This window comes from Aptenodytes forsteri, unplaced genomic scaffold (assembly GCF_000699145.1).
Source record: "Aptenodytes forsteri isolate BGI_AS27 unplaced genomic scaffold, ASM69914v1 Scaffold8, whole genome shotgun sequence".
NCBI lineage: Eukaryota > Metazoa > Chordata > Aves > Sphenisciformes > Spheniscidae > Aptenodytes > Aptenodytes forsteri.
In genome coordinates this window covers 8,295,003-8,317,801 of record NW_008796218.1, presented here as the reverse complement: position 1 = coordinate 8,317,801, position 22,799 = coordinate 8,295,003, and the positions used below count along the sequence as shown (strand labels likewise).

Sequence of the window (22,799 nt, the reverse complement as noted above, 5' to 3'; positions counted from 1 at the left end):
ATAAGCCCAAGTTGTTCAGCACTTCTGGGCATGTGCAGCAGCCCCCCCTGCCATCTCTGCTCTCTGGGGAAACTCAAGCTCTTGCAGAAGGATTGAGATGGATATTCAACTCCTAAATCCAAGGTGGCAATTCCCACATAAGCTCCGAGATACCTAATTTTGCTAGTGCTTGAGCCCTTTTGTAAGTCTGTGGCTGGCTGTACTTACCATGTTATCCCACTTCGTCACCAGAAGACACAAAAATGGCCTTATTGCTATTCCCAAAGAGGAAGGGGCACACGGGTGGACCAAGCCACTCATCTGGGATTACCCAGGCAGCCCGTGACACTGCAGGGACCTCCGTGGCCAGCTGGCGCTCTCGCTTCACACCAGGTTTCCTCCCCAGGACAGGAGATTTTCTACTAGAAGCTAAGAGACTGAGTCAGAGGAATTGAACTTTATAAGATAAACACATACAATGTAAAAGCTAAAGAGGCATCCGGTCTGCAGGACAGAAAAGGTCACAGCCCCGTTTCCTGCCGATGCAAACTGGTGCCATGCCACTGACATCCGTGGGGCAGCACCAGACGTTATCAGAAGAGAACCCAGTCCTCAGGAAACAGTCACTCAAAGTAGCATTTGCGTAAGATCTTACTTCATTTCCATCATGCTCACTTCAGATTTCCTACTATCTATGTCTCAGCATGCTAAAGATGTCCAGCAGTGAGTACGCCTGCTCCATAGCACAGTTTGGACTGGAGTCTCTACAAATCCTTTGCCAAAATATTCAAATAATTTACCAGGGGGAGGGGCATGGACAAGCCACGCATGGGAAGGCGTTAATCTTAGGTTGCAGTCAGCCAACCAGATCTCTCAGGCGAGTATGACTGCAGGGACAGGCAGCACACACCACAAGTATCTCACAGCGCGCTGCTGGCCAGTTAAAGTGGAAACATCCTAACAACAACTGACTTGTGTTTTTTTTTAGCTGCTGAAGTTTCCTAAGCTAGTCAGTATGAGTAAGCCAGGGAGCTAATGTGCTAATTTCCAAATCCTCCATGTCCTCCAGTGCTTCCCTGCACACATCTGAAGGGAAGCAAGCAGGCAGGGCAGCCCCCCCGGCTCTGCTCGGACATGAGCAGCAGGTCCTCTGCAGCCTGTGCAACCCAGTGTTTATGCTGTCTGTTTTATGGACTACACTTACACAACTGTAACTTGCTGTCTGAAGGTCTGGTGGGATTAAGAGAATTTAAGTTTTCCATTCCTTAAGTTGTTGTTAACCTCCTTACTCTGCTCTCATCCGCATATTATGATCCTTCCTCATCCATCACCCTGCCCCACTGCTTTGTTTTGGCCACACCATTGCCTTTTTCATTAGTCTCCCAATTCTCCTTTCTCCTCTCCCCTGCCAAGCACACTGTGCCTTGCCTAATTTATCCCCTACCTCCTGGTTGCCTTTCCCCAGCTGCCCTTCTCAGGGTGATGTCCCAGCAGGTTCCTGGGTGCTCCCTTCCCTCCTCTTCCAGCTCCAAACCCTGACAGCCCTCACCCAGTTACAGGCTGGCTCTGCTATTGAGCTGGGTGGTTTCTGGGGCCAGGGACGTCTTGCTGGTTCAACAGCAAGTGCATCTGGCCCAAGGCGAGGGCTTGGAGGGGCTCTGCTCATCAAAGCAGCAAGAACCACTTTCCGGTACCACAAAACTGGCCTCACACTTTCTGCTCCTAAACCGCAGGTCCCAAATCGCAAGCGAAGCCAGGCTGGGTTGAAGCACGCCGGCCGGTGGCTGCACTTCATGGCCGGGCACGGGGCGGGCAGGAGGAGGCGAGACTGTTCTCACCCTCGCCAACCCGAGGGCACTGAACACACCAACGAAGGGCACGCTGCACCATGGCATGGTATGGGGGACTGGCCTTCGGAGAGCGCGCTGCCTGCCCAGCCAAAGCCTGGAGTGAGTTTATTCGCTTTAGTACCAGACTGCAGCCCAGCAGGACAAAAGCGTTGGTTTTTTTCCCCCCACTTCAAGAAAAATCTGAGTTTCTGCTCAGGTGGTTTGGGTTCAGTTCCTCAGTTACATACTTTCCTGAACAAAACAAACAAGTTACTTCAGAGGAATTTTCCAAAGGATCCAGAAACCCAAATCCTACTGAATTCAGGAAAACCTCTATTTTAACATCACTATCCTCTGCTGTCTGTGCTGACAACACCAATACTAATGCTTCCTCCTTTCCCTGCTTTACCACAGTTGCTGGCACAAAGGACAACTCGGGGCTTTAGGAAGTCGTCCTTTATGCAGAGTTACAGCTAGAAAAAACAATGCATAGATCTAAGGCCCTTTAATATAGAAAAAATTTTGCAACGCATCTTATAATGTGTAGCAATGCTCAAAATACTGGTGCATTCACATCAGCAGTCACAGCTCTGTTCAGAGAATAACCCCAGGGCAGGGACAGCTGATCTCGGTGGCTTGGTGTCCTGGGCAGCACTATTCCCACACACAAGCTCTATCGCCCATTTCTTCACTGCAAGTGCCTCTCCTCAGTCTGAGCTCTCCTGATCAGAGTCCTTGATTGACTTGCAGTGAGAGCAAATAACATGGCTTTAGGTTTTTTTGGGTTTGGGTTTTTTTAATGCAAGCGTGGAGCTTAGCTGCCTTCAGTTATTTAAACAGCAGCAAGACAGAAAGTGATTTCAACAGAACAATCCTGTATTCATCTGGCCCTCCCACTCAAACACGATGAAAATTTGGATAAACAATTTCTCCTTTGTCTGTATTTCAAAGCCCACCTCATCCTCCTCGCACTGGGAAAAACACAACTGTTTTCCTTACAGGGCAAGGATTTAGCTAAACCGTGTGGTAACTGAGAAGTATCCCTAAGGCTTTACCTGCAGGGCTCGCATCCGGGTCAGCACTCACCCAGAGGTCAGGGCTGTTCAAAACTTCAACGTTCAACGTACGGGCTTGGCCAAACAGCCCCTGCAGACCCCACAGATGCAAACCTCTTTCCAGTAAAACACACTTATTCTTGATTAAGTGTCATGCCAAGTTCTCCCAATTCACCAAGAGTGCCAGCTCACCCTTGCATTTGAGAGACAGCAATTTTTGGGCTGTCTCAAATGAGTCAGAGATGCAGCCAGTGAGGGACAAAGACATTACAAGATCTCTGCAACGCTGAGAGGGTTTACAAAACTTGGAGGTGGGCCTTATTGCAGCTGCACAGATATGGTCAAGGAGTATAAATCCTCAGTTTTTCCCCATAGCACCAATAATCCAAACACCACGGTCATTCACTCACAAAAGGTAAATTAGCAAGACCATTTGGACGGTAAGACCATCTTCAGTGAGTTCGTGGCTTCTGGGTGGACTTGCAGGAATTCACTCAACAGACCCAGCAGAGACCGCAGCTGAGTGGACTGGACCACTCAGGAAGTTTGTACCGAGGAGCAGAGAAGGCAACAAAGTGACCCAAGCCTTTGGGACGGCACGGCAAGGCCCTGTGCTGGACTGCCAGCCTGCACACAGAGCCCCAGCCCTTCAAAATCCTTCACCCCACTTTAGGGGAGGACGGGCAGTATGAAGATGCTCTCATGTCAGCACGGGCACCGAGCAGGAGCCGGACAGGGCTGGTACCTTGGCAGGGGCCTGTTTCGAGCTGATTATCAAATCTGAGAAACAAACTGTAGTTTGTTTATGGCTTGGCGAAGTAGCAGCCTCTAATTAGGAATATAATTATGGGTTTTGGAGGTCCCTGTATACACAAGTCCAGCAGCAGCCCTCCTGCAGGAATTCTGAAGAGACCTGTCCCTTCATCTCTCTGGAGACACTCTCCCTGGCTGAGCCCTTCAGAAAGCACACAGGCTCAAGGCAGATTCGTATTAAGCAAAAAGCATGCAAATTCAGTGTGGTGGTTTTGCTCACTGAAAGATCATCGTAACTGTGATTCTCTCAATGACAGGCTTGTAAAATTCACATGCTTACAGAATAACATCCAGTGATGATCCACCATAACATAAAAAGCACTTTTGCCTCTTTTTTTTTTTTTTTTAAATTATTTTTTGTACCAGCATCCTCGGTGGTCTGGATGCATTTCAGCATCTAACAACCTTCAAGCAGAGCACTGCTCTCCTGCAAAGGCTCTGTGCCTGGCAGGAATGGCCAAGGAGGGAGCATGGTGGTGGGACTGAATTATTTTTTGTACCAGCATCCTCGGTGGTCTGGATGCATTTCAGCATCTAACAACGCCTTCAAGCAGCACTGCTCTCCTGCAAAGGCTCTGTGCCTGGCAGGAATGGCCAAGGAGGGAGCATGGTGGTGGGACTGTGTACAAAGTGCGGAGACCTAGACCTAGCTCTGCAGCGGGGACAGCCCCACAAGTCATCCCGAAGCCCAGAAACAAGGATGGAGAAATCTCTCAGCATGCAGGATTAGGGACTCAGGGATCTCAAGTGCTTTTGTGAATACCTCGGTTCGCCTTCCTCCCTCAGGTACGAGGGCAAAGCTGACAGCCAAGCATAGCAGGGAAGAGGTCTTTCTTGTCTGTAATATGCTGCATATTACAGACATGAGCGATGTGAACATCCTTAAAGCCCTGAAAGCTTGCAATTAGTTTTGTTAGTCATTTTCTCCTGGAGTGATTTTAAGGCAGTTTATACCCATGGAAATACAGGGCAGGTTTCCCCCACAGCTACCAGGCACCTGCGCAGGTTTTGCTCAAGCTAAACAGGAGCAGCATGGCTCCATGGGCCCATTGGCCTCGCTCCGGAAGAGAGCAAACCTCTCCCAGCATCACAGGCCGTCACTGCCAGTCCCCACAGAGACTGCGGGAGGGTTTTCATGGGGCACTGAGCTGCCCAGACCCAAATCCAGGACTGACGCTATCTCAGTGTCTCGGCACCACCGTGCACTGCCTGGGCCGTGGCTGGGCCATGCCAGCTCTATTAGACCATTCTGCCAAAAAGCTCAAGCTCAGATTTTTGAAAGCTCAAATCTCAGAGCTGTTTACTGCCCCTCCATGACTAAAACTGCTAAATGTTGTCAACCACCAGGCAAGATCCCTCTGCTACTCCAAAACTGATAAATGCATCATCACATCCCTCCTCCTGGTTCCAGAGGCTTTGCCAACACACCAGCCCCATTTAATGAGGGAAAGGTGCCGAGTTACATGCTGGTGTCTCACACACACCACGCCAATTCAGCGCTGCACACAGAAGCACTGAAACCTTTTTCCATGTTACGCCATGCTTGGCGGTGCAATTGCAACAGGTTTTGCTTAGCTGATGAAAACACCACGGTCCCGTGACAGTCACTGGCATGGGACCCCTTCAGAAACCTGCGCGGGAGCAGCGTGCCACCGCACACATGGCAAAGGAGAGGCCCATTCCAAAGGGGCTTAGCGTCCACCCACCCAGGGCTTCACAGATGGCTCTCGGCACCTTCTATGATTACCATTTATAAGGCGCTGATTGCTCCAGCATCTGAGTGCCCCCACCGATAACACCAGGGCCAATGAACAGACGTAAGCAGGAGATGTTATTCATACTGGCAAATCCGACTTGACAAGTCAGCCTGACTTTCTGTACGGGCTGCTGCTCCTGAGTCATCTGCCAAACCAGCGTCAGGCAAATCACATTACTGTGACCTGACAAGGAGATGACAAGGGCTCAGGAACCAGCCAAATTTGGGCAGAGCCAAGCCCCCACTGGGGGCAGCTGGGCCGGATAGGCCGTTTCCCCCCAACCTTGGGCAGAGCACATGCTGCCCACAATGGCACAAAGCTTGAACTGTGCCAAATGACATCCCCCTCCCTACCAGGAACACTGGGCCAAGTGCCTCAGACACCAGCTGGCTCAGGGCAGCTGCATTTTATCAGCTTTGCTCAGGAGCGGCTGCTCTGTGCGTGCCTCTGCCTGTCTTGGACAAAAATGGTCAAAGATGCTCCACTGAAAAATCCCTAACCAAGGCAGCTGCAGCAGCCTCCCCATCAAGTCAACGTCACCATGCCATAAGCAGCCAGAAGCATTCATGTTTATCCTCCCTCCTCCTATTTAGCTGGTTTTAAGTCATGAGAGGGAAATTCATTTTTAAGCAAGGTACAGTGAGAGCTCCCGCAGTATTTCTTCGCTAAGGCGAGTCAGACCAAGTGGGAGCCCCGCACAAGCAGAAAGGGGGAGTGAGCCTTGCCGAGCTAACCGAAGTATGAAAACTTAAACTAATACAAACCCAGAGAACATCCCTGAAGGCAGATGAAAAACAGAAACAGAGCCAGGAAACAACAAATTTTAAAATGGTATCAGCCTTTCTGCTTTGGGCCACAACACACCCAGCATATTGGCGGCCAGGAAGAAAGTTTCTGCAGGAAGGCTGGTCCAGAAAACTCCCCCAAGAGTGCCCTGATCCATCTGGCTTGGGGGGGTGCCTCACACCAAACACAAGGTCTGGTGGCTGACCGGGTGGAGACCCCGAGTTGGGCTCTCGAAGGGGGTAAGAAATGGTTCATATCTGCTGCTGGCAGTGAGAGGGGACCCTGCCCCGACTGCCCGGCCTCGAGGCCGGGAAGCTCGGCACCTGCCCCACGGCTCAGGAAAAGAGCAGACAAGAAATGACTGATTTATTACAGCCCTGCCCATGTTGCGTATCTGCATGACAGCGCTGTTCGGCCGGGGGGAGGAAGAAGGAACCCTACTGGAATTAGGTGTTGCAACCTGCATTTTGGGATTTTGGCACCCCTGACACATCACGTTTTTGTGACTCCCTGATGGCTGTGTAGCAGGAGCTGTACTTACCCACAGCTGCCCCAGCCATTCAGGACTGGCAAAGGGCTTTCAGGTCCTCAGGTGAAAAGCACCACTGAAATCCCAGGTGCTGCTCTTATCAGCAGGAGGCGGGTGCCCAGGCACCCGGGGCTGGCACACAGCTCACCTTCCCCGCTGTGCAACTGGCCCAATACAACACAGTGCCCCCCCCATAAAGACCCCAGCCTAACTTGTGTCCTGCTTTTCCAGCTGGCAATCCTGAGGCTCTTAGCCTGCCATTAGACTGTGTCACCCCATAATTCATTCACAGGATGAGTCGACTCTGCCTGGCCTTGTGGAGCTGCTGACTAAGGCAATGACAGGAGTGAACAATTTTAAAGTGGAGTTACTCATAAATGTAGGCAGCTCTGATGGTGAAAGCAAACACCAGTTGGCATCAAAAACCGACATTAAGAAATTCAGTCAGCAGACCACAAATTGATTGGTAGCACACCTAGCACACTTCACTGCCTCTCTGACTTCTTACTGTACAATAAACAACAAAAAAAAATTATGAGTCCTGCTTATAATACAGCAGTGCTTTAAGAAAGCTGTGGGGCAGAAGGAAGGTGTCTTCATACCAGTGCTGTGGAAGCACAGCTGAAATGAACCCAGACAGCACAGGGATGAGATACAGAGCAGAATGCACTCGCCAGGAAAGCACAGCCCACGTGGGACTGTGAGAGGGGATGGGGGAAAACGACGACACCTCCAGCTTGGTTAGACCTTGGTCTTGCTGCAAGACCAACACTGGTTACCAGCCCACACTGGAGTGAAACCCGAGCTCAAACCTGTTACAGCTTCAGCTGTGCCCTGTGGCCCGAGCTTCAGAACATGTAAGGCTGCATGGGAGGATCGCCTGTGTTAGAGTTTGAAACTGAAGACATCCCGTTACGGTATTTCACACATCTGCCTTAAGAGGCTATAGGGCTTCTAGCAGTATTCCCAAACTGATGTCCTGTCCAAACTTTGAGTTTTCATCACATCTGAGAAACTGCCAGGCAGATTTCTGTCCTTGAAAAAGGACTCCTGTAAAAGATACGACGTTTGACATTTCACAGATTTCAGTTCTTGCCACCTTTCTCCTCAGGCCTCCTTCATACGTCTACAGCAGTCATTTCCATGTTATGGTGGCTAACAGGGCAAAGAATAAAGACAACCACTGCTCCCATTTCCACGGAGTGGCACGCTGACCCCTGTGCAATGGGGCCCGATCGCCTGCCCGGCTTCCAACCACCAAAAGCAAACGCTTTTCTGCTGCCCCTTCTCCACCCATGGCCCAGTGACAGGCTCCACCACGGCTGCCTCCTCCTGTCCCCACGCCAGAAGCCCGTCTTCTCCCACTCCCCGTGGGCCCACACCAGCACGTACACAAGTTCTTCAGCAGCAAAACACTTTTTCAAAGTATCCATTACTTACTCGGTGAACAGACACTGCTGAATTCAGGCACAAAATGTAACCAGGGAATTTGAAGTTGGCAAAGCAAGACAGAGCCCAAAGCACACGACTTTTGAATGCACCCGGGACGGTGCACATTAATGCTCTAATACAAACTAAGCAAAAATTAATAGAGATAAAGGAAAAAGCAACTCACTGAAAACCCACTAGGTATGCTGAATGTATATATTTATGGAAAATTGCTTCTCAAACAAAAACTGCTATGATAACACACTATTTCTATCATTTTAGAGTAAATATATTTTATCAGAGCAATCTGTGTTAGTCTGGTATATTAACGCATGTAATAATTGTGAATTTGGAGTGCAGCCACAATGGTTTCAGTCTCTAGAGTGATCAGTGTCTGTCGAAACAGTATTTTTTTTGCACACAGACTCAAAGCACCAAAAACCGTAAAACAAAGACGTGAATTAATACCTGCAGCATAAATGCTGAAAGAGCAAATTCAAGACTATAGCAACATGCAAATTTCTTTGCAATTTCACATTTCAAAAGAACGTATCAGAAATTCCAGCCATTTCAAACAAGTTTGGAGTCCACCACCTGATGAGATGACATCAAAGCCTCCCTTCTTATATTAACACAGTTCATGAAGAAAAGGAAAGAGACTTGGGGAAATATTTACATGACTAATATATATACTTGGATCAAGCATTAATACATAATGTCTTCTGATCTTCAGCGACATGATCTTTCATGCAAAAATATCAAGTCATCTGCAAACATGTCATGCCTTTGGAAACATAAATATTAATGCAGAATTCAGTGCATTTCAGAACTCATTGTTTTGATTGGAATGTGAGGAATGAGTGAGCCAGAAATTAATTAAAGCCAATTATAGTAACTAATTGCCATAATGTTGTGGGAAAACACAGACCATAGGCCTTGCTTGAGGTTGGAGTACACACAGAAGCAACTTTCACTGACATTTTATAGCTCCAGCAGTCTAGAAGTAACCAAGAGGAATAGAAATTACTCTTCTTGGTAGAGTTAATGAAAGGCTGACATTTGAATTTGAGCAATTTTAAGAAGTTTTATCTGTACTCTTTTGTTTTTTCCCCTCAAATTAAGTATGCTTAAAAACTGCAAGATCTTTTTCATTATAACGCATTAGCATAATTATAATAAAGGAAAGTTACCTTTACAGAATACCAATGTTTGCTTTTCATTAACAGACATCTAGGCAGGTAATGCTGTGTTGCTTTGAGAATGAAAGATTAGTCTGGCTTTTCAGAAAATGCACATCTGTGTACGTATTTCCAACCCAAATGGCCCTAATGGCAACAGACAAGTTCAGAACCCATTTGAACCAGTATAAGGAGGAAGACAGAGCAACTCCTGAGCCTGCCAGACAAGCAAACATCACCTCTGCACTTCTAGTGCTATAATGGCATCTATAACATCAAGTAGCTTTCAAGTCTTAGAAAGCATTAACTATGTAAAGAGGCATTAGTATCATCTGCTCCGAAACCATGATTTTTGGAAGGCACCCAGTTCAGCAGCAGCCCGAGACCAGAGTAGCAGCCTGTTTGCCTTTCAAACAAGCACCACTGCTGATGCCAGCTATATAAAGGGACAAAGTATTACTGCTTTGGGGTGCATTTATAACTGCGTGTGCTTGCTGGAGACTGAGAGCACTGGAGCTTTTGGAGAGAGCTCAACACAAGAGCAGTAGGAGGATTCAAGCCTCCTACTCACAGGGAGGTCTGCTCACGTGGCCAGAAGAAGACAAGAGTCCCAAATTAGGCTTGTTAAATTCGCTCAGAAATTAACCCCCTAGTCTCTTCCTTTAGCAGCGTTACTGGGAGCAAAACAAGGATTATTTAGTTTTATTGTGTAATGATTTCAACTGAGAGTGAGGGAAGTAAACTTGCTCCCCTCACGTTGCTCATTCTGTCTGTTTTATTTCTTTCCATACGCTGTGTCCTGTCTTGTCCACTAGCGTTCAAGGGCATGGACTGTTTACTGCTAGGTATATCCCTCTAGTGATAGGATTTGCTAGTGATTTGACTTTTTGGGCCTTCTGCGCCACCATGAGCAACACAATCACTACAAATCTAGACTCTAACATTACTCCAATTCCAAGCTATTGCACTGATATTTTAGCAGGAGTAAGTGAAACTTTATGAGAACAGCATGAACATCTGATGCCTCTCAAAAGCTTCAGTGCCAAACAAATCATCACCTTCTGCAGACACAAAAACCTCTTCTGATGTTTCCATGCCACTGCCTCTGCCTAAAATGATCAAATAAAGATGGCAGAAATGAGCCTACTCCAAAACTGTAAATTATGCAAAGAGCAAATTTAGTTTTACCTGAATTGCTTTGTCCATTGCAATTAAGGAAGTGCCAAGTATTGTCTTAAATGGTATTCATTGCCCTATGTTTTCATTATGCAAATCATCTCCCCCTTGGACAGCAAACTTTCTACTGTGCGTGGTGGCTTTTTCTTTGGCAGGGAAGATGGAATAGTTCATTGGGAATAACATTTGTTGTTCTTTAGCAATGCTGTCTTTAGCAACACTTTCAAAAAATTCATTTCTGTCATTCAATCAACCCTAGTGAGGCTCAGTTTGAATTGACTTTAAAAAAAATATATATCACACAATCTTTCCATTAAATTATTGGGACTATTCTTTCTGGGATTTGTTTTTTTTTTCTTGAAATACAAAGGAAGAGATTATAGCTTAAGAATTACAGAGCAAGCAAAAGAAAGAAGATGAAGGGGAAGAAGACTTAGGAAAGCTCTTTTGGAAAACCTACTATTTAAAAAGAACCACACCACCAGCTTTAAAAACAGAAATGAAAATTAAAAAAAAAAAAGCCATGACAGAGCAAAAGAAGGCAAAATAAATAAATAAAACAAGGCCACTGTTAACAAATAATAGGTCACCATTAGCTGCAGCTTCCAGGGGTCCAGAAGATAAAGGGTGCTTGCAAATAGCACTCCAGAGCCAGCAGCAAAGGTAAAGCTTTACCCACGGTTATTACCTGCTTTTCCTGCACATGATATAATTTCCCAAACACATGTAACTTAGTATGACCTTTATGACATTTGTTAATATGTAAAATAAAAACATAAGGAAAGGTAACGGAAGTCAAAGAGAAGAGGACAAGTGCTATTTGTGTATGCAATACAAGCAACCCCCATGCTCACCAACACCAATTTATCATTCCCAGGAAGGATAAATCCCAACACCAGGCACCTCCTGATCTGCAGCGGATGAGATAACTTGTCAAGGACCCCGATGTATATCCCTTTCAAAAGGGACACACATACTATTACACCACAACAGTGAAACTCTCTGGCCTTTGGGTCAGGCCACAACAAAGATAACACAACAGCATCCATCAGAAGAGGAATTTGTGAAACGAGTGTGAAGTCACTATTAAGTCTCTGTCCTCAGGAAATATTTTTAAAAGGAAAAGATGAAACAAGGAGACTTATAAAGAACTACATTTATTTTTGTTTACAGCAGATATCATAAATAAAGCTAAAACAATTTTCACTGTGTGCAAAATACAGAAATTCCATGTGAAAATTTAAATACAGCGTTAAAAACTATTTAATAAAAATATTCAGTTAAGATTATAAAGTAAAATGAAGATGGAAGATTTAGGAGGAGAAGGACAGAATCCTCACTGGCCAGGAAGAGCTAGGAAGACTCTGCAACAGAGGGTAAAAAACACGGCAATGGGAAGTGGTTTGAAATGGCAGACCTTTACGTCACAACCTTCATCTCAAAGCATGCTGAGCTTTGTAACAAAACACCATAGCCCTGAAATACATAGGAAGTCACGTCCTAACCATTTGTGCAGGAAGTGATGCTTAAAATACAAAGAGGTTTCTGTGTGGGCACAGCGTGGGGACTTTCAAAGCCGTCAAGACATTTTAGGATACCCACACAAATAAATACTATTGCTTCAGTCATGCAAACATACAGGTCAGGAAGATAAGGTGTGGGGCTCTGACCCCGCAGCCCTTCTGCATTCCTGGCTGAGGCGTGTGAAATGGGGCAAGTGGCAGAGGATGTTTGGCCCCTCCTGAAAATTGCTACTTAGATGAATTCCCGAAGGCCCTTCCCTTTGAAAGGGATCCTCAGCAGGGAAGGCTGGGTTACGGCCATATCAACCAAAACCTTAGCACACTTGCTTGTCAGACTGAGCCCTTGGTTCTTGTTTGGATTCATTTCCCCTTCCAGATTATCAACATGTGATTACACATACTGGAACTTATGTAAAGAAAAATACATACAAAATAATCACACAAATTTGTCATGGAGAGTAGTGGCAATGTCTCATGCAGCAAGACAAATCCATTCATCAGAGTGGCAAATGGGGCCTAGTTAATTAATTAACAAAACAATTCAAACCAAAACACTCTGGTTATATAAACTTGGCATTTTGATATTACAGACTAAAAACAGCATGCACATCTCTTGCTGTTAGGCCTGCCTACTATGTTACTTGGGGTGGAAGACTGGAATTTGCATCGCTTTGGCTACTTTTTCAACAGAATCCTTTTATATTGTACTTTTCCAGTGTGAAAGCAAAGAAGTGCTTAGAAAATGCCACAGTGCTCGAACGTTGCTTGCTCATTGCATATTTGAGCTCAGTGGAAATTTGCTCATTGCATATCTGAGCCCAGTGGAAATAGGTGTTCATGCTAACCAGGAGAATCAGCTGGCTAATCTTGTCCTGACCTTATTTTAACTCTTTCCTTCAATACTTTGAAAGAAATAAGGCTTTAACTAGTTCTTTCAAGAAACAATGTACTTGCCTAACTTACCTTAAAGGCACAAGGAAGCGTACATGCACAGACACAGAGAGAAAAACATTCTCTACAGAGAGCACAGACGTTACCTTTTCTAGAACCGTGAACTCAGCAACAGGTTAAATGACCATGCCAAAGCTCGCATCCATTAATATACCAGACACACACGGTTTGCTCCAGAAGTCTTAAAAAAACGCACAATGAAATGCTGTCAAACAACAGTGTTAGTCACACAATTTTGGAACTGGCAAGCGGAAAAATCACCTGAGAGCAGAAAGGCTTCAGCCAGTGAGCGGGTGCAGCACCGGAATGATGAATTGGACTAAAAGCAACGAGGGAGATTGACAGAGAAGACAGCAGGAAAAAAAACACAGAACTTAACTTGGTTGTACAGGAAAGCATCAGAAAGATTATGTAGGCACAAAGAAGAATTCACCAAAATGAAACTGCCTTTTTTCATTAAATCATGAATGAGGACAAATAGGTATGAATCTTACTAGTAGAATATTAAGATGAAGAGATTAAAAAAAATCTACCAATTAGATTGATACCAATAAAAAACCTTCCCAACAGAATCACCTGCAAACTCCCACTGGAATATGCAGTGTAATTAAGATTCGTTAGGAAAATGTTTTCATTGTGCAAGTTCCTGAATTCTGTTGTGGGAATGTAGGGATTTTATTCCCCATTATATAAATATATATAAAGCAAATACCATCTTTTTATTTTTTTTAATTTTATTTTTAAACTTTCTACTAGTAAGATTAATTTGCTTTAAATTCATTGGACATCAGAGATTTCCAAGTTTCTTACTATATCACCATTTTCTGTAAGTTTATCATTATGCTCACTCTGCTGAAAAGCAGAAAATTTCCTGTAGTAAACAGCAGGAGAAAATTTCAGGCAAAAATGTTCCTAAAGACTGTGCTGTTGACAAACTGAAATCGAAATTGATGGCAAGGCAAATTTTAAAACTTTACCACTTAGCAGTTTGCTGTGTTGCAGAAGTAACATGGTAAATCACACTGCTTTTTTTCCTCTTTTTAGGATGAAACAATTACTATCATTAGCAAATAATTAAAAAGTATACAGTGTTCCAAAGTAGTTGTTTTTTTTAAATGCTATAAAAGAGGTACAGATACATTTCTTTACATATATACAGATGCCCACCACGTTACTATAATTGCTGCTGTGTCCAGTCAATATCCTAGCAAAATTTTGCTGAATACATGTTTGAGTATTAATGGCAATTTATTTCAAACGAGTGCTACCTTATACCTAACCAATTTTCTTCAAGCACTTTTTCAAGTTCTGTGCATACACTTAACAATTTTTTCCCAAAATACATAAGCACTCTAAAATGTGAAAAGCTTTATCCTCGCAGTTCAAAGAAAGTCCAACTATCTAGAGGAAAAATCCAGTTTGTCATTTATTTTAAACAGAAGACATATTTCCTTTTAATACCTAAGAAACAAAACAATTCAAATCTTCTTTTCCCACATTATGTTAAAAAAATCAAAAAACCGCCAGCCCATAAGCAGCACAGTCATTTAAGACCACTGGAAGGTGATCCTCAACTTTGGTACTAACTGGATGCGACATTATTTCCTATTATTTAAGCCACATTCTTTTGTCTAGAAATAAATGCTACAGATGCTTTTAATTTTAGGCTTTACATATTACCTTGTTTATGTATTTACCTATTTCCTGGTTAACTTCTGAATTCAAACATTTAAGTATTTGAGAGGCAGGGAGCATGCTTACCTCACTGGCTAACTAGGCTGGAAGTAAATCAGAATTTGGGATGTTGGTGTCTCCTTGCCGTTAAATAGCTTATTTAACCTGTCCTGACACCTTCTGATTAAGGTAGACCTTGTTGAGGGACATCTGAAAGAAATTTACTTAATGGCTGCTCCAGATTACAGAATTTCACCTTCCTGCCATCAGCTTTATACGCTGAAATTAATGAAATACCCAACTAAGAAGTAATCTCCTTAGAATACATTTGTAGGTTTTTGTTGTTTGTTCTAAACTTGTATTTTTAAAAAATTCCAAAACACAATAGAAGCAGTGCCTACCCAGAGGCACAACAGCAGTGATTTCAGTTACAGATGAGTGCTCCATAAATTGATATTCCTCGAATCAGCCACCTAATGAGGAAGCCTTGATTTGAAGAATAAGTCAGGTCTAATTACACTACCAGTTCCTTTGATTTACAGTTTCAATCAAGCCTTCACTCAACTAAGATTTGCTCTTCAAATTTATTTCAAAACTTCAAATAAATTAGTAGTACAGATTATACCCACTATCAACAAAGGGTATCTATCACATGTAAGAAATGTAAAAGGCATGACTAGGAGCAATGTGAATTAAGTACATGTTTGTTTGTTTGTTTTTTAAACATATTCATGCAAGTTATAAACCTCATAACCCAGAGCAAAGATGAAAGCAAGAAAAAAAAAGAAAAGGTATGCGCCATATTCAGGTTTCAAAACCCAGTCATTTGTCATAAATATTCCCCAAACATCTGAAAGAATGCACATTCTTTCTTGGTCTAACAAAAAAAAAAAGGGGGGGGCAGGACACAGGGAGAAGAATAAAGGGGGGGGGCTGGAAACAGGGAAAAGAATGGTTTTAAAATGTACCACCACCCAATGGTCTGATCACAGGATAAAACGGGCCGCGGGGGCGAGGGGGGGAAATCTATAAATATCCTTCATCCGTCTCTGTGTTCTGGAAATGTGTCTGGACACTGCCCTTCATGCTGTAACATACAGTACATTTTATATTGAAAATTTTGATTGCACCTTGTTTATATCAGAAGGAATCCACCGTTCATTTAAGTCACATGTTAAATTGCATGAAAAGTAAAAAAAAACAAACAAAAAAAACCTCAAGAAAATAGCGAGGCTGTTAATTTTGAAAATCTGAAAGGCACAACTGAGCAAGACAAGTAGAAGAATTTAAACCCTATAGAATTTTTTTCACCCATTCAAGCGCATTTTCAAGTGATAGCTCTGCTTCCCGGTACATATGAGTAAGTACCTCTAGAAGAGCACAGAGGAATGGCACACCAAGGCTCAAGAGTTCGTACAAGTAGGTATAGTTATATGCATTGTCCCTGAAATGAACATTGGTAGCGTGCAGAAAACCATGCATCCAGTTAGACAGACGTCTGGGAATGTCAAGCAGATCCCTTGTCACCCGAAGGGGCCAGCTTAGCGTGCCCCTAAAGAAGGAAGTCAGGATACCTGGGGACCTGTCCTCTGGACTGCTAGCAGTAGACAAAGTGCTTTCTGTGGTCGTCTCTGTGGGTTTGGGTTCCTCTTTCTTCCATGCTTCTGTTGCCTCCTTATATAAAGCATTAAAAAAATGTTAAATATACTTCTAAAAATGGAAAGTCCAGTTTCTGTTACTGTTTTCAAGTTTTTTTATATATTGTCATTTCCAACTGCTCTTAAGTTCAACTTTACTTTGTATAGGAAAATCTAATTTCCATTGAGAACTAGACTATAAATATGACAAATTCAGAGAACCAGGAGGTTATATTTTAGCATTGATTTTACTACTGCTGGACATCAGGTAGAAAACATCTTACACACAAACACACACGTGTTGCATCCTGCTCCAGATAAAGCTGCCTCAACATTTCCTGCATTAGTAATATAACCAATACGTACCTTTCCCTGGATCTGTAATGTTGCTCTTCTCTTTCTGTCTTTAGTACTGATTTTGCAGTGCGTAAAATGAGGTTTACAGTAAAATTTACCTACAAGAGAAAAAATAAATTATATGATATTCTATCTATACGCCTATGGACTGAAACCCCACTTTTGCATCTATAAAAAGGTGAAATCAGGATAATTAATGGTTGGGCAGCAAAAGGAATGGGAAACTTGCCACCGACTGAATAGCTCACAGCTCTGAATGGATTTCTTTTACAGTACAGAGATTTGCACATTTGTTAAATAAGGCAAGGTCATTTATCTACCACACAGGTTTAAGATTAATAAATAGCAGAAAAACAAGATTCTGTAAATATCAAGTCACAAACCAACACAAGACATCAAGCAGCAAAAAGTCAAATCATCAGTTCAAAAAAGTCTTTGCAGAAGATTCTCTGGACTGCAAAAGAACAACCTTTGGCTTTGAGTCTTTAATCCTTTCGTAGAAGGAGATCAGGTTAATACTCCGATCTAATCAAATCATTCTGAAGTGGCAAGGGAATTTCAATTCAGTTTAACAATTTCCATCTAAACTAAAAAAAAAAAAAAAAAAAAGGGGGGGGGGCGGGGCAAAAAATCATTCCCCATCTCCAAACCCCAGGCTGTAGGTGGGATTGAGTGCCCAAGATCTGAACCTCCCGTTCTACAGCAGACTGGAATAAATTACACTGCTGCTTGGCTAGTACTACTGCTTTCAAATCCTGAGCCATAACATCTTGAATGAAATAACCTATAGTCCCCCCATCTGTGTAAATCTGCCACTATCATGGCTTATCCTTATAGAACGCGTTATTTAATGGCCAGTTATAAATGAGAGATTAGAATAATTCTGCATTGTTGGAGAAAAATCACCTTTTCCCCCCCTGCTTTGACCTGTGATTGGACAAACTGCATTTTGGTAACTTAACTTATTTTCCACTGAGGATTTCTTCAGGTCTATCATAACTGGATTGCTTTGAAAGACTAGAACTGCAAGTACAAGGACTCAAAGATCAGCATGGACGCAAACAACATACTTGGCAGACCTCCTCCTGACCTAGCTACTCGGCCAGGTCTTTTTCCCTAGTTCCATTAAAAGCATCAATACTCAGACATTTTAAAATATTCTTAAATAGCTCCTATATTACCTTCTTCAACATCAAAGGCATAAATTCCTAAACGGAGTGTTGTAGAACATATTTCACACTTGAAGCACTCCCTATGAAAGAAGTGGCCTTCTGCACTCAACCGCTCCATAACATATACCCGTTTTTTGCAGAAATAACAAATGTCACTCCCCCCGATAGACTGAGGAAATTCTTTTCGCAGAGATCCCTGTTAAAAGATAAAAACAGAAATGCACATAAAGCCATTGCACTACACCCAGATATAAATTCTTATTAAGGGGGCAGCTGCTTTAGCTGCTTGAACTTTAACACAGCACCCTCCACACACAATTAAAATAAGCATCAGTCAGCTTTTTTATTACTCATTTGCTGCAGTTCTGTAGGTTTATGTAGCAATTCATAAATCAGACATCACAAGGACTTTAAGGGGTGAGTTTTCAGCGGGACTTATGTCCAGCTTCCCTCTGGGAGTTCACCGACATTTTGTGTTTACTCAGGTACAAGAGCAGCATCAGACCCAAATGCTCCTTCACCACCCCGCATCGTGCTGGCTCAGGCACTTGTGTCTCACAGCTGTGGGCATCGGTGTTTCTCAGAAGAGGGCAAAGGCAGACCTTGCCAGCCTCAAACAACAGACGCGCATTTGAAGCTAAGAAAACAGACACCCTGAAGACTCAGTTCATACACACTCCAGAGGAAAATGTAGGCTCCTGCTTTAAGGTCCAAGAAGAAAAACTGACAGTCTTCGATGTTCGTGTCTGAACTACCATTTACATCGCCACAGACGCGCTTCCCCTCTCAGCCATGTTCCTCCTGAGACTACAGCCCAAGCTGCGGCTTGGTTTGTTTTAAAAATCAATTTAATTCCTACCACAGACATTCAGAATATTTTTAACTCATTGGACTTTAAAATATGATCCATATTAACAACTTGAAACTATTTTGAAAGTTTTTGTTGAATTTGGGCTAGCAATTAACGTTCTTTAATTGCCACAAATTTCATCCTCTCTGGATATACATGCAAAAGGAACAGAAAAAGAAATTATAAATGGATTAGATGCCACTGGGCTCCCCTTTTCTTATTAGAGGCAGGTATGAGGATGTTACTTTGCATTATTGTATTATACTTAGTTATCGGTCGGTACAGATGAGCATCCTGTCTCTACCACAGCTATCACCATCTCCCACTGCCACAGGAGAAGTACCACGCATGGGACAGATGAGGCACGGGCTTGGCAGAGTTCAGGCATATTCAGACAGCAGTACACAGTCCACACAACTCATCTTTAATTTGCCGGCAAAAGGCGGCCTTGGAACAATTTTTTAATGTTAAGTGCAAGTCACAATTGTCATTGTAACAAAATGTGCTTAAAAGTTGAGAATCCTATTCCAAATCTGCCATTAGTAATCCATTTTGCTGTGATGGATCATTTCAGAGCATGAAACTTTCCAAATGAACAACCATGCAAATGGAAAAATACACAAATGCATTTTTAAAAATATGATGTTAATAGAACAGATAGTTGCAATGAAGCCGAAGCAATTGAGTTTAGTGCTGGCTAATAAGTAAGTGTCATCACCACAACACAACACCTTACTTTGCTTCCCAATACCTGACAGCTCTGAGCAGTGGAGGCAGAAGATGGAGAATGAGGAATGGGGCAAGAACCTGTAGATCTGTCCAGAGACCGCTTCTGAATTCAACACAGAACAGTGTCAGAGTTTAAAAACAGCTCTCTTCAAAATGAGGCATGGTGATTCAGCACTTGGTGTTAAAAATAACTGCATAAACATGTACTGTACAAAACTTTCTTTAGAAGCCACCCTGATTAATAAATGTCTTCTGTTACTAATTGTACCAGTAATTACATTTAATAAAAGCCTCCTGAAGTTTTAATTCATAGACATGTAATAAAAATATAAATAGAAGACATGATGAGCAACGTTTCCAGCATATCCACACATCAGCATATTTTGCCAATATGCACTTGATTCCTTAATAAGTGTTAGACCAAGACCTTTCATAATGCTTAAAGTGCTCCACAACCAGGGTCTTAAGTCACAATGACGTTCTGGAAACACCACTCTTAAGTCAAGTTATTGTTTCTTTGTGGGTTTGGTCTTACCAGTTCAAAGGGGGGAAGCTGTGGCTTGCGTCTGTGATCATTCACATACAGATTGACAAGAACTTCAGCCACAGCTCCAATTGCACGTGAGACCTTCCCTACAGTCATCTAACCAGAAAAGGGGAGAAGATGAAGAATAGAAGGAAGAGCTTTAGTTATTCTTGAAAATGAATTTAATGAGAAAAGGACAAGAATGACTTGAAAACATGCAAACAATGATAAAGAGAGGCTAGGAGAAAGAGCAGAGGCAAAGTCTAGCAGAGCACAAGCATGTTCATGCCTGATCAGCGTGGTCCAGCTGGTGGCCACAGAAGGCTTCCATGCAGCCCACACACTTCTCCCTGCGGACGATGGAGCAATAGCTGCTGGGAGCAAACACTGCTCCCACAGCACAAGGTCTCCCACCATGTCCACAAAGAGGCTGAGCTGAGAGCTACTGCCTGGCTACCAGGGTTGGACCATTCTGATAGATTAAAAAAAAAACCCCTTTGTTCACTTTCACTTCTTAGGACTTTGTTGTTATATTTCAGAACAGGGGGTGGGGACTAAACTTCACATTAATGGTCTACAAACTGTGGTATTTCAGGAAACGTTCTATGAAAGCATACTAGAAGTCCAGCATGGAAATGTTTTGTTGACGCCCACAGAGCAACCATTCTCCCTCTCTCCAGTGATTCATCTTAATGCCAGGGAAAACTGGAGAAACTATGCTCATGAAAGGAAGACATCTCCTTTAATCTGCTTCATCGCACTATTGCAGCCATGAATATTAGGCTGTTTCTAACCAAATTTATCAAATATACAGGCCTGCAAGGAGACTGCAGTTCCTTAGGCTGTGGCTCCAAACGCATCACAGCCAGACCACTGACCGCATGGTCCAGGCTCCATTGCCAAAACACATGCCTGGGGACTGGAAAAGAAGAAAGGTGTGTGTGCACGTGCATGTGTGTGTGTGAGTGGCAGGCAGGTAGGCAGGTACTTTAGTTCTCTATTCCTGGAAAGAAGTCTGTGAAGACTTTGTAGCTTTACAGTACTATTTTCTACCCCAAACCAAATTTCCTGAAGTGATTTTGATTTTAGTTTTATAGTCAACATAAGATCCCACAACCTCTCTGGTAGCAAAGGCAGCAAGGGCCATCCTGGTATGGCCAGGGATCTGATACTCTGCTTCTGAAGCCAGGACAATTTTTTTTTTTCCTAGAGGATCCATGATCTCATATCTAACACTCCATTTGCCTTCCACAGAGCCCATATTTTAAGCCCCACACTTCTCAGTGAAATGATTTTTCTACTGTCAGCACATCAAGTCTGGCTAACAGAAAGGTTTTAAAATATCAGAAAGTTACCATGAAGAAAGGAGGGGGGAAAAAAAAAAAGCAATGGTATTCATGATACTTTAAAATTATTTTAAAGCATTTACTATCAGCTTAAAAGCAACTATAATGCATTGTGGGTGTGTTTTCAAAAATTACGATGGATAAAAATATTCTTGCTAATAAATTCAAGTTCAGGAACTTGGGAACATGTCCAGCCTCTTACCTTTTGAGAGTTATCCCATAATTAACATAATATCCAGGCAGATACAAAATGTGTGTGTTAAGATGACAAAGGCCATTCAAGGGACAAATTTCTGTACTGCTTGGCTTTGTTTAATATAAAAAGACTTTTAAACATTATTCAGTATCTGTACAACTTGTGGGGTAACAACAGCAATGTTGTTAATTATGTATGTTAATTACATACCGCAATGCTGTCCTAAGTGGTACATTAAATTATAAACCAATACTAGAAGTGAGATTACATGCTACTACAGGAAAACTATGTTCCTTTGTATTGTTTAAGATCACAGAAGACAAAATTTTCCTCCCCAGATTCTACACCCCTGAATATGCTGAGCAACTTTTAGGCCACATACAACTTATTACCCATGAGCTTGTAGGTAAAAGAAAGCATTCAAAGTCAGTTGAAGCAGAAAGTTTACCTTGAACTAATTAAATTCTGGAGCAATCAGTTAAACAATAAGGTTATGCTTAAAGTGCAAGTAGTTGAATTTCAGGAAAAGTATCCTTGATCCTGAACTACACCTTGCAATTCATCAGGTTGGTTGATTTCTGTTCTCCACCCATTGGAGCAATCTGTGTCAACATTAAAGCAGTCAAAACAAGAAAACTGCATGTTTATACATACTTTAAAAAGTGTTATTAAATGTTCTTGTAATGAATGTGAATTCACATTCCATGTAAAAGCTAATGGGATTTCAATTTAATCTAGTGACCAAAAGATTGCTGACTTCTCTCGTCTCCTAATCAACAGCCACCAACACAAACATTGTTGCTACTCACCAGCAGCGAGGGCTTCCTGCAGGTGGACTTGAGGACTGATTAGATCTCATTTTAGAGAAAGTGTTTAATAAGGACATATTACTGGGGAAGATCTCTACTGGTTCTCCTTACTGAATAGGATATGTGGGTAGTCAAGAGGAGATCAGTTTGCTACAGCCTTGGTACTGCACCTTTCAGATGCCTTACAGAGGGATCTAGATAGATTGGAGCACTGGGCAATGATGAATGGGATGGAATTTAACAAGTCCAAATGCTGGATTCTGCACCTAGGACAGAGTAATGCCGGGCACAAGTATAAATTGGGAGAGGAATGGCTGGAGAGCAGCCCTGCAGAAAGGGATCTGGGAGTGCCGGTTGACAGCAGGCTCAACATGAGTCAGCAGTGTGCCCTGGCAGCCAAGAGGGCAAACCGCACCCTGGGGTGCATCAAACACAGCGTAACCAGCCGGTCAAAAGAGGTGATTATCCCGCTGTATTCAGCGTTGGTGCGGCCTCACCT

The 22,799-nt window shown here is 43.1% G+C and overlaps 2 protein-coding genes across 6 annotated transcripts in view; both read right to left on the bottom strand.

Annotated features, from left to right (window-relative positions):
• The window catches only part of MICALCL (MICAL C-terminal like), a 40,532-nt gene extending 38,758 nt beyond the window's left edge, over positions 1-1,774 (bottom strand). The window contains exon 1 of the mRNA XM_009288905.1: positions 1,537-1,774. Coding sequence (XP_009287180.1) covers positions 1,537-1,774 — 238 coding nt within the window. The remainder of the gene's footprint in view (positions 1-1,536) is intronic.
• A 9,900-nt stretch (positions 1,775-11,674) lies between these two features.
• The window catches only part of MICAL2 (microtubule associated monooxygenase, calponin and LIM domain containing 2), a 112,235-nt gene continuing 101,110 nt past the window's right edge, over positions 11,675-22,799 (bottom strand). For all 5 annotated transcript variants that reach the window (XM_009288832.2, XM_019474520.1, XM_019474519.1 and 2 more), the window contains 7 exons: positions 19,959-20,066; positions 19,431-19,526; positions 17,854-18,040; positions 16,682-16,770; positions 16,253-16,352; positions 13,266-13,323; positions 11,675-11,894 (listed from right to left, as the gene is read on the bottom strand). In XM_009288832.2, the coding sequence (XP_009287107.1) occupies positions 13,283-13,323; positions 16,253-16,352; positions 16,682-16,770; positions 17,854-18,040; positions 19,431-19,526; positions 19,959-20,066 (621 nt within the window). In that variant the 3' untranslated portion in view covers positions 11,675-11,894; positions 13,266-13,282. The remainder of the gene's footprint in view (positions 11,895-13,265; positions 13,324-16,252; positions 16,353-16,681; positions 16,771-17,853; positions 18,041-19,430; positions 19,527-19,958; positions 20,067-22,799) is intronic.